The following is a 10,878-nucleotide window of genomic DNA, read 5'->3' as shown; positions in this document are numbered from 1 at the left end:
AGTTACCAAACGATCCCGACCAGGACATCACATGTCAGGCAACATACTTGTCTTTACAGCACAACCTCATAGAACACCTCTGGGCTCGTCGAGGCTCCATGGGTTGATGCCTTGTTTCCAAAGGATGTGCTACACCAATGTTGTTCACTTTCAATTATGAAGTAAATGTTGTGTACCAGGACTAGTTGTCGTATGTGGTATGTATGTCCCTGGTAGAGAAGTGATAGTTCCTTCTAAGTGTAATGCCTCTGGTACAAATAAGTTGCATAAGTTTCCAAACTTGAAGTCATGTATCATAATCCTTATTATGAATATCAATTATATGAAAATAAACAATGTTCAAAAACCAAGCTGATGAACTAAAACAACTAAGGAATTGTTCAACCACTCTAAAATAGACATGTCCAAAGTCATAGGAGCACGGTAAGCCGATACAAAGGTGACAAACACCTTATGAAATACAGTAGTAGTCGTCACACAGGATTGTTGATGAAATATTCGATTAAAGCTTTTCTCCTTGCGATGTAAACAGCTCGCAATTCATCAGGTAACGCATCCATGTCCATAGCATAAAGTTTGTTGAGCTCTTCGTCTTTTTTATTCCAATCTTCCATCATCAATTTTTTTTCCTGTACTAGTATTTCCTTGGATTGAACCTCCAACTTCTTCAGTTCAACTTCCTTCATGAACTCAATGTTCTGCTGCTTTAGGTCTGATTTTTCTTCACTTTGCTTGAACCTTGCTACTTGCATGTCATGGATTTTTGAAAGGTAGTCAGTAGACTGAGATGAACTGGACATTGACTTCTTCCTTGAAGCTTTCGCGGAGTCACGTCCTAATGGTCTCTTCCCTCTTGAACCACCTTCATCATATTCAACTTCATTAACAGAGCCTGTAGGTGTAAGACTACGGGCAGGCTCCGTCCCCGCAGTGCCTCTCCAGGGGCTTCCATGAACCATGGCATCCCATTTCGGTTCGTTTTTAAGGCGCGTCCAGCAATGCATGAAATGAAATGGCTTTTTCTGTGACGTTGCATAAAGAGTTGCAGCTTTCGATGTCTACACAAGATTTACATGCAGACATCAGTGAACGTAGAACAGTACGATTACAGAAACCTTGACATACAAAATTTACTCAAAATGAATATCAGTGTACCTTGTCGTTATCTGTGAGGCCACTCTGGTTTTCCCTTAAGACTCTAGCATAGAATCCAGCAAATTTTCCTGTTTCTGCTCTTATTTTGTCCCACCTGCTGCTGAGAGCCCTATTCAACCTTAAAGGAAACTCACCTCTAAGTTCATTGTACCTTTTCTCAATTCTAGCCCACAAACCCTCCTTCCTCTGCCCTGTGCTAATAACTGGGTCACTACTAATCTCTAGCCAAGTTTTGCAAAGCAACAGGTCTTCATCAGGTTTGAAGTTCTGTTCCTTTGTCCTCCTAAAAGTCCCAGGTGTATCAGAAGGTTTGGTAGGGCTGTTCACTTCCTGGACACTGTGTTCTGCTTTGGATTCCAAATTTATAGGGTCAGTCTGGATTGGAACATGGGTCGAAACCTGTGGACATGGAATGGGTGGTACAAGTGTTGGTTGACCGAAGGATGTTTGTGTTGGAGGACCCCCTGGATTCATCATACCAAAATATGGGTTCCATGGAGTACGAAAGGTATATGGAGATGGGTCATTATGTCCCTGGGACCAGTTAGGATTGGTCATATGGGATGTAGGATTAGTAAACATATTAGGCTGTGTTGGGTCAAAACCTTGGGCCTGCCACATTTGAGGATCCCACAAGGGTGGGGGGAACATTTGGTTACCTGAATTGGGGCTGCCAGCAGGTGGTCGAAAAGGTGTGTTTGAGTTGTTCTCAGCCATTCTGGAATGAAATACATAAATACATTAAGTTGGACAACAGATAACAAACTTGGAGTACAAAATAGAAAATGATCATAAGGATGCACACATTCGCATAAATTCATATAAAAGTGAGTACCATACGACATAAGGTTCTTACAAAAGGAACATTAGCTTGAAGCAGTACTACATCGGTTACGCATGCATCAAAGACATAACACAGAAGTTCATAATTTATTTGGATGCATTTCTAGCACTACGACAAAGGTCGAGTTACCACAATTACAGGTTCCAAATGCTATACCTAGTGGACCTGTCAGAGTCGTACGAGTCATTGTCACTGGCCTCATACAATTCTGGTGAGGAAGGGGGGTGAAAGTAATTTGTCTAGGCACTGGCTTCACAGGCTCCGCAAGGTTAATTTGTTCCTCCATCCTCTCCTTTTCTGGGTCAGACCTTGCTTTGCTCTCTAATGCGTCCTGCTCCAGCAGGTCTACCTCCTTTCGAATTGCAAGTAGAGCATTCAGAAGGTAATGCTCGTCACCCAAATGACGGAATGCCTCTTCTAGAAAGCTTCTAATATTGAAAGCACCTGATTCCACAGAGGATGCAAGATTGACGACCAAGTGTTGCAACACTTTGGCATCATGGGTGCTCATCTTGATTCGTATCCTCAAACAGGACCTCCTTGGCTAGACAAGGTGCATACATGAAAAAATTAGGTTGCAGTCTTGTTCCTAAGTGGTCAAATTAAATTGTTAATGGCAGTTACGAAACATCAGTGGGTAGCAATAGAATAAACTAATATTTGAATGTAGTCAACTAATCTGCTGATGGCTGTTAGCAAACTAATGTTGCTTGAAATGTTATGCACTGGTAAAGTATTTGTACACATGTTTCGTCGCTTTGGGACGTATGTGGGTTGCATCTAATAACCTAAACTTGCACAAAATACATGAAAGCACAGACAGAACTCATGGAGACAGACTTATGCAATTGATAAAAAACTATGTACTATAGCGAAAAAGAATTTAGAACCTTAATTATTTGAAGAGGACGTCAAACAATCAAATAATTTAATCAAGCTGCATAATAAGTAAAGGTTTCGTTAGTTGCATACAATGGTTGGTCATGTAATGAAAGACAAATACAAATGAAAGGGTCACTGAGTCCAATTCGTAGACACACGAACTACGTCCAATTGAAAGTACTCGATATGGAACGAACAAGGTGTTCTGTTTGGGTCTTTCAACGGTAACGCTACCGAGTTCGTCGAATACCAACATTAACATGCAATTCTGTCCCACCAAAATTCATCAAACAACATACAATCGACAACTATCTTAAAGGAATTGAAATTGCACAAATGGGTGGGTACAAAGTCTTAAGTAAACCATGTCGACGAAAACAATAATGACACTATAGTCTAAATATTGTTTCCTATGAAGCGTAGTATAAATTTGTTACTTAATTAGCACGGATCAGTTACCAATACGTGATTCAGGTAAGGTTGCGATCTATGTGTACATAAACAATATGAAACTTGGTTGATGTGCATAAACAAAAGGCGAATCGGATGTCGGCCTTAAGCACAACCCTAACTAGTTAAAGTAGGCGATGAACACATCAATCGTAGCGCAAAAAGAAGTACAGTACATGTAAACCCTAATGGTAATCCAAGGTACGGTTTTAATGGAACTCGGATGAATCCGAGGTGTAGACCTTGGAGATCGGACGGAGCGTACCTTGGACCGTGAAGCTCGAACGACGCAGATCGGCTGAGCGTAGATCTATCGGAGAATGGATGACCTCCCTTCGACCTCGACCCCGCAGCTGACGTCCCGGCGGAAAGAGACGAGCGGCGCCGCCGTCGTCGCACGGATCGGCTGGGTCGCCGGTCCGGGAAGGATGAAGGCGGATTCGCGTGGACGAACCGGAGTTCTTGTCGCCGGCCGGACGCAGACAAACGATTGGGGGCGACGGCGGATCGACGCGTACCTTGTCCGGCGGCGGTTGGTTCGCCCGCGGATCGCCTCGACCTCCTTCGTCGGAGTCTTCCGAGCGCGCGCGCTTGTGTGCCAAGGAAGCCGAAGGGGGGAAGGTCTCCGCCGTAGCGTCCCCATCCATTTAGCGGGAGAGAGAAGAAATCGGGAGGGGAGAGGAGGAGGAAGAGGAAGGCGGTGTAGGGGATAGAGGGCCACTGTAGCCCCTATCCTAGCTACAGTATTAGGGGAGGGGGACGCAAGCGTCCCCCGTTGAACACAGTCTTAAGATGCTAAAATTGTAATGTTGCTTATGATATACACTAGAGATGCTTAATTCGGTAGGATATCTCTCATTTTTGTAATAATACTATATTTATTTTTGTAATATCTGCGCCCGTCCCACCGCAAGGGGGTAAGCCAACTTCTAGCTTTTTTAGGGTCATCATGTTGATATCGCGGCCGTTAGTACTTGTTGGATTAGGTGTTAGTTTTGACCATAGCCAAGCTTTTGATTCATCATAATCTGATCCCATTACCAATTTCTCTTCCTATGTGTACAGCAACCTCGTGGCCACTGGTGGGATATGTGGCTGTTTCAATTGCAAACAATTTTGTTGAACCTGTAATATCAATGAGGTTGAAAATATCAGAAGCAAAGGCAATTTTCAATCAGGTATCTCGCTAGCCCTGTTGCTACTGGTTGATTGATTCATTTTCTTTTGCTCTTTAAGCTTAAGCAACAGGGGCAAATTGTCTGGACCAACAAGCCCACTTGAATACCCCGCAAAAAACATATGAATATTTACATCAACCTGCATTCAGAGTACATGAATGTAACATTAGTTTTTAGAAGTTACATTTCAGAAAGTCTTATTATTTCGAGCTACAGTCATGAGAATATTACAAACCTCACACCAACCCAAGCATTCAAGAGCAAGAACTGAGAGCCTCTCAACTTTCTCTTTCTTTTCTCGTAAGGCACGCCACATAACCATCGGAAAGCTTAATCCAGAAAGCTTAATCCAGAAGTCAACGCAAGTGTATCACGGACAATTACAGGTTCACCCTTCAACCAATGCTCCTGGAAATGGTCTAAACTTCCATTTTTGAACGTCAACCTTGTGACTTGTAGATTGAAACCACGCGAAAAGAATGAGCATTCATGTTTGAACGTTAACCTTGTTTTGCTACTTCTTATGGTATGTTTGCTTGGGGAGCCGTTGTCAGCTATTTGTGGCAGCTGTTAATTATGATAAAGTGGAAGCTAGGTTTCCCCTAGGAAAAATTTGTTGGAGACTCAGACGTTACACCACGGACCTACTCATGTTTAGTTGAGTAGAACTATTGAGCATAATTCACCTCAGCAGAGCTGCCATGTGTTTGATAAGCATCTCTTATGTTATGTGACTGGATTTGTTCTAACTGTGGTTGGTATGTAGGAGGAGGATTTGAAGCAGTTCAGGCAATGGGGAAGCAGAACACCGGGCCACCCTGAGAACTTTGAGACTCCATGAGTTGAAGTTACCACCGGTCTGTTTTCTTCTCTATTGGGCTGTGAATTAGCCGTGACCCTTGTTGTGCTGTATAAAACTGAGAAAGTTTGGGTTTCCAATATGGTTGCTGTGCAGGGCCTCTTGGTCAGGTAGGGATGGCAATTTAATCCGTGGATTTGGATATCCAGTGGATATCCGACCCGACGGATTAGGATATGGATATGTTTTTTGACCCGCGGGTTAGACCCGTATCCGATCCGAGATAAAGTGGGCATGGATTTGGATATTAAATCTCACCCGCGGATAATCCGTTGGATATCCGAAATTAACCATTAGTCCATTATTGAGCCCAGGCGACAGCCCACCAAAGTAACATTCAGCCCACCAAAGCACCAAGCCACCAGCCCACCCTAATCCCTAACTCCCCAATCCCCATCCGACCATCCCTTAGCCTTAATCGTTCAATCCCAGCCTCCCAGTCATCCTGCAGCCTCACGCGCAAGCCACCCGCGCCGCCTCGCCCCCCCCCCCCCCCCCCCCCCCCCCCCCCCGCGCAGACGCAGCTCCGAGCTCCTCCCTCTACTCTAAGCGCCAACGGCCCCCGCGCAGATGCAACTCTGAAAATCTAAAATCTGCCCTGCTATGAGCTCCACCCTGTGCAGCTGCGTTGAGCGCCTGAGCTCCGCCCTGCTCTGCGCGGGAGCACGGCACACCGCCCTTCAGGTTCGCCCCTGCCAGCCCCTCAGTTCCTCCTCCACTGAAGTCGATCTCTCCCTCTCACTGATTATGTTATTCAATTGCTGAAAATGGTTTTATCATATCCGATGGATATCCGATGGATATCCGAAACCCGATGGGCATGGATATGGATATGAATTTCTACCCGTGGATATAGTCGCGGGCGGATATTATCTATGACCGTGGATATGACTGCGGGCGGATATTTTCAATATCCGATTCGAATCCGACCCGTTGCCATCCCTATGGTCAGGGTATCGCCAATGTTGTTGGGTTGGCACTTGCTGAGAAGCACCTGGCTGCCCGCTTCAACAAGCCTGACAGTGAGATCGTCGACCACTACACGTGATACTTCTAATAACGCGAACGTGCAGCGTCTCACTTTTAGTACAGTCTTGCTTTTAGTGTGTGTGGCACAGTTTTTTTGGTAACATGTTTCGCGGATCCTGTACAGGTACGTTATTTTGGGAGATGGCTGCCAAATGGAGGGTATTGCTAATGAAGCTTGCTCCTTGGCTGGACACTGGGGTCTTGGCAAGCTGATTGCTTTCTACGACGACAACCACATTTCCATCGACGGAGACACGGAGATTGCATTCACAGAGGACGTGAGCACCTGCTTCGATGCCCTTGGGTGGCACACGATCTGGGTTAAGAATGGAAACACCGGATATGATGACATCCGCGCAGCCATTAAGGAGGCGAAGGCAGTTACTGACAAGCCCACCTTGATCAAGGTAGGTTTCTTTTGTATCTGCAACCTTTTAATGTTTTTTTCGCTGTGGATTTTATAACGTTGGTCTGATTTATACTCCTTTTAGGTGACTACCACGATCGGTTTTGGATCTCCCAACAAGGCCAACTCATATAGTGTTCATGGAAGTGCACTGGGTGCCAAAGAGGTTGAAGCAACCAGGCAGAACCTTGGATGGCCCTACCATTTATTTCTTTGTATCATTCTTGTGTTGCTGCCTGCTCACTTTGCTAATAGACATTTTAGTTTCCTTTTCCTATTTTTATTATTTTCTATGCTTCCAACTTATATTGTCTCTTCTTGTTTACCTTGTCCAGGTTAAGGTTGATGTTGTTTTTAAAGAGACTATTTTAAACTCTATATTAAATTGTCAGGTTCGGTCATAACAAAAAAAAACTCAATGAGATTTTACTTGTGAAAAGTAATCTTTCACCAAGCCAATACTCTAAAGGCCTTGAGCGTGTTCTTGAGCTTTTTCTCACTCCAGACTGGTATGTAAATTAACAAGACTTATACAAGCGCGAAACAGTATGTTGATGGGGCACAAGGGTAACACATGCTCAGGTCTTAACATGTTTGGCTTCCGAGCAAACTTTCTCCAGACCCCTAAGGAAATATAAGATCCGATCAGATATGTGTCGATGCTCATCCCAGCATACTCACGTTGCAACGCACGGGCACACACCTAGTTATTTGAGAAAGCCCGATCATTAGTCTTCCGCCAAATCAACGGATACAACAGAAGGGAATTGTTACCGCTTCGGAGTAGTAAGGTTGTCTCCACTCTCCAACTGTTTACTCATTTTCGTACTAATATTTAAATTCAACTATACGAACAGTACAATCTACGTTGTAAAATAGTGTTTTGGTGACTATATGGATGGACTGTTGCTGAACATGGTCTTATGCCTAGTGTTTTGTAACCTTTTTTCAGTATAACATTAGTATTATCTCCGTTCTCGAATATTTATCATCGGTTAATTTATTTTTGAACTAAAATATAATAGTACGTTACGAGTGTTACTCGTACTATGCTTTACCACTTTTGCAGGCACCATCCTGAAACCACGCCTACGCATATGCATGTGACGTGCCACAACGCTCTAGACTAAGGGTCTGTTTGGTTGGGTTGTGACTGTGGAAAAAGTTGTTGTGGGCTGTGAGCTGTGAAAAAAGCTGCTGTAGGCTGTGACCTGTTAAAAAGCTAAAAACCATTTGGTGGAAACCACTAAAAGTCATTAAAAGTTCTTCGATATATGTTTTTACAGTTCCATCCAAAAGCCACTAAAAGCAGGTCCAGGAGTGCTTTCAGTTTTGCACTGCAAGAAAGTCGGTTTTTAGAAAAAAAACTGCTTCCTGGATCCAACCATTTGGTTGGCTTTTGGCTTTTAGGGGGCAAAAGCCAAAGCCAAAAGCCAAACCAAACACACCCTAATAGCATCACAAGTGTCGTTGCGCATACTTGATAGTGGAGTTGGACTCCTCTAGAGTGTATTATTTTGAGCTAAGGGGGTGTTTAGTTTCAATATAATTTTTAAATAATAATTACAGATATTAATTATAGTCTAATTATAAATTTAATTACATAGATAAAGACTAAATGATGAGGTAAATTTATTAAAACCTAATTAAGTATATATTTAATACTCATAAATGATATTTAAATATTTAATGTGACACGAACTAAACTTTAGTCACTGAATCAAACACCCATAAGGCATAGAGTTGGTTCATTAATGATTAGGTCAGCTCAACACAACCGAGTATGCTTTGGACTTGACCAGCATATTCGTTGGTTGGAATCTTGGCCTTTGACTTTAACTTTTGCTTCCTAAAAGATAAAAGCTAAATTAAAGGGTGTGAACCACAAAAACCACGAAGCAGCTTTTCTAAAAACCGTCTTTCTCGCAGTATAAAATTGAAAGCATTTCTATACTTGTTTTTAGCGACTTTTGGATGAAACTATGTAAATATATATGAAAGAACTTTTAGCGACTTCCACCAGACAGTTTTTAGCCTTTTACAGTTTAAGCACACAATAGTTTTTTTCACAAGTCACAATCCATAATAGTTTTTTTACGGACACGACTCAACCAAACATACTCTTAACTCAGAACATGCTTGGACGAGACGAATACACTCTTTGTAACAACAAGAAAAAATTGTGAATCTGTTTGGTTCAGCTATAGATTCCTAAAATATGATTTTAGCTGTGAGCTATGAGAAAGCTGTTGTGAGCTAATGATTGTGAAAAAACTGAATTTGTTTGGTTGAAACAATTATCAACTATAGATTATATAAGAACACGACAACTTTTAATATGAATGACATGATTCTAGAAAATCTAGAATAGAAGGTGGTTTTGAATTGAACTAGAGGAATTTGTAGATTTACAGGAATCTAGTCTGTTGTTGTACCTACTTGGTTAGGGTTCCGATTTTTTTTAAAATCTGGTTCAGAAAGCTTATCCAAACACATCCACAGAAAAGAACTTCCACGTACAGGCTCGAGACACAGGTGGAAGTGGCAATCCATCCGGGCACACGATTCGCTTCGGCACGGTTGGTTCGGTTCGGTTTTGTCTTTGATTATTATCTTAAAGAACACAACAAGTAAATTCTCCAAAACACTTGTTATGGACATGGTCAACCCTCACCCGTGGCAGCGATCGAGATTTGTTCTTTGATCGCATTCGGGCTTGCTGATTGGGCTGGGCCACGAGCTTTCCGGTGGATGTTCCTCCAAACTAAAGGGCTGGATTTTTTCCACTTCTTTTTTGGGTGGGAACTCATAGCATACTATTTTTATTCCTTTGGTACATTCGCAAACAAAAAAAATGTTGTCATATTTTATTACATATTATATTAACAAACATATTTTCATTCACATGTATCACAATTCTAAGGTTTCCCACTGTTTATTAAAAAGGTGGTGCAAAGGAAGTGATGATATCTACTCCATAAGTCGATGTTCCTATGTTAAAAAGGTTGCCAACAAGGAATTTGGCATTGTTAAGGGACTCATGACGACTGTCCATGCTACAATAGGTGCATTTCTCATCTTCAGGATTTGTCATAGAGACATGGGAGACTGTTGAGTTATAAGTTACAATTACCATAACTTTGTTTTGTGTCTAGTCAACCACCCATGAAAGATTGGAGGGGAGGACGTGTCACTGGTCAAAACATCCATTGCTCTACTGGTGAAGCAAAGGTTTATCCTTACTCAAAGGAAGAGACCAGAAACTTTTTTCTTAAAAAAAAGAGACCACATAAACTTCTTTTGTATGGATTTCTTGTGTTCTATCTCTTTTCCATGTTCGAGGATGTTGGGAAGGTCCTTCTTGCATTATACCTTTTTCGGTTGCATGAGAATTAAAGAGGATTAAATTTTTTTTCATAATCAATTTTGAATAGGAAGGAATTTTGTCGGCGTTTCGACCCCGGGGGTCCCTGGACCGACGAGTAAATTGTCGCCGCGTGCCCCAGCCCAGATGGGTCGGCGCGAGATGGAGCGCGAAGGGGGGAAACCAGAGGGAGACAGGCGTAAAGGGGAAACCCGCGGCCTTCGTGTTGTCCCGCGCCCAGGTCGGGTGCGCTTGCAGTAGGGGTTACAAGCGTCCGCGTGGAAGGGAGCGAGAGGCCTGCACGCGCCGTCCCGTCCTCCCCGCGCGGCCAACCCCTCGTACGAGTGCCCTGGGCCTTCCTTTTATAGGCGTAAGGAGAGGGCCCAGGTGTACAATGGGAGGTGTAGCAGTGTGCTAACGTGTCTAGCAGAGAGGAGCTAGCGCCCTAAGTACATGCCGTCATGGCAGCCGGAGAGGTTTTGGCACCCTGTTCATGAGATGTCGTGGCCGTCGGAGGAGCGCTGGAGCCTGGCGGAAGGACAGCTGTCGGGGCTATCGAGTCCTTGCTGACGTCTCCTTGCTTCTGTAAGGGGCTGAGAGCCGCCATCGTCATGGAGCACGCGGGACGCCATCATTACTTGTTTACCGGGGCGAGCCAGATGGGACGCCGGTCTTGTTCCCCGTAGCCTGAGCTAGCTAGGGGTAGGGTAA

General features: G+C 43.5%; 2 protein-coding genes across 2 annotated transcripts; one reads left to right on the top strand and one right to left on the bottom strand.

Annotated features, from left to right (window-relative positions):
• Positions 1 to 473: 473 nt before the first annotated feature.
• LOC109942598 (uncharacterized) lies at positions 474 to 1,872 on the bottom strand. The gene is made up of 3 exons (XM_023301094.1): positions 1,815 to 1,872; positions 1,156 to 1,499; positions 474 to 1,058 (listed from the first exon to the last, which is right to left on the bottom strand). Exons 1-3 carry the CDS (start codon positions 1,870 to 1,872, stop codon positions 474 to 476), a joined length of 987 nt encoding a protein of 328 aa, XP_023156862.1.
• Positions 1,873 to 5,971: 4,099 nt separating this feature from the next.
• On the top strand, positions 5,972 to 7,143 carry LOC103640190 (transketolase, chloroplastic). Its single transcript, XM_008662822.1, has 5 exons — positions 5,972 to 6,052; positions 6,321 to 6,412; positions 6,522 to 6,804; positions 6,889 to 7,018; positions 7,139 to 7,143. The coding sequence occupies exons 1-5, from the start codon at positions 5,972 to 5,974 to the stop codon at positions 7,141 to 7,143; spliced, it is 591 nt and encodes a 196-aa protein (XP_008661044.1).
• The last annotated feature ends 3,735 nt before the right edge of the window (positions 7,144 to 10,878 follow it).

The sequence above is a fragment of the Zea mays genome, chromosome 9, assembly GCF_902167145.1.
Source record: "Zea mays cultivar B73 chromosome 9, Zm-B73-REFERENCE-NAM-5.0, whole genome shotgun sequence".
NCBI lineage: Eukaryota > Viridiplantae > Streptophyta > Magnoliopsida > Poales > Poaceae > Zea > Zea mays.
Note: the sequence above shows the minus strand (reverse complement) of the source record. Positions and strands in the feature narration are given on the sequence as shown.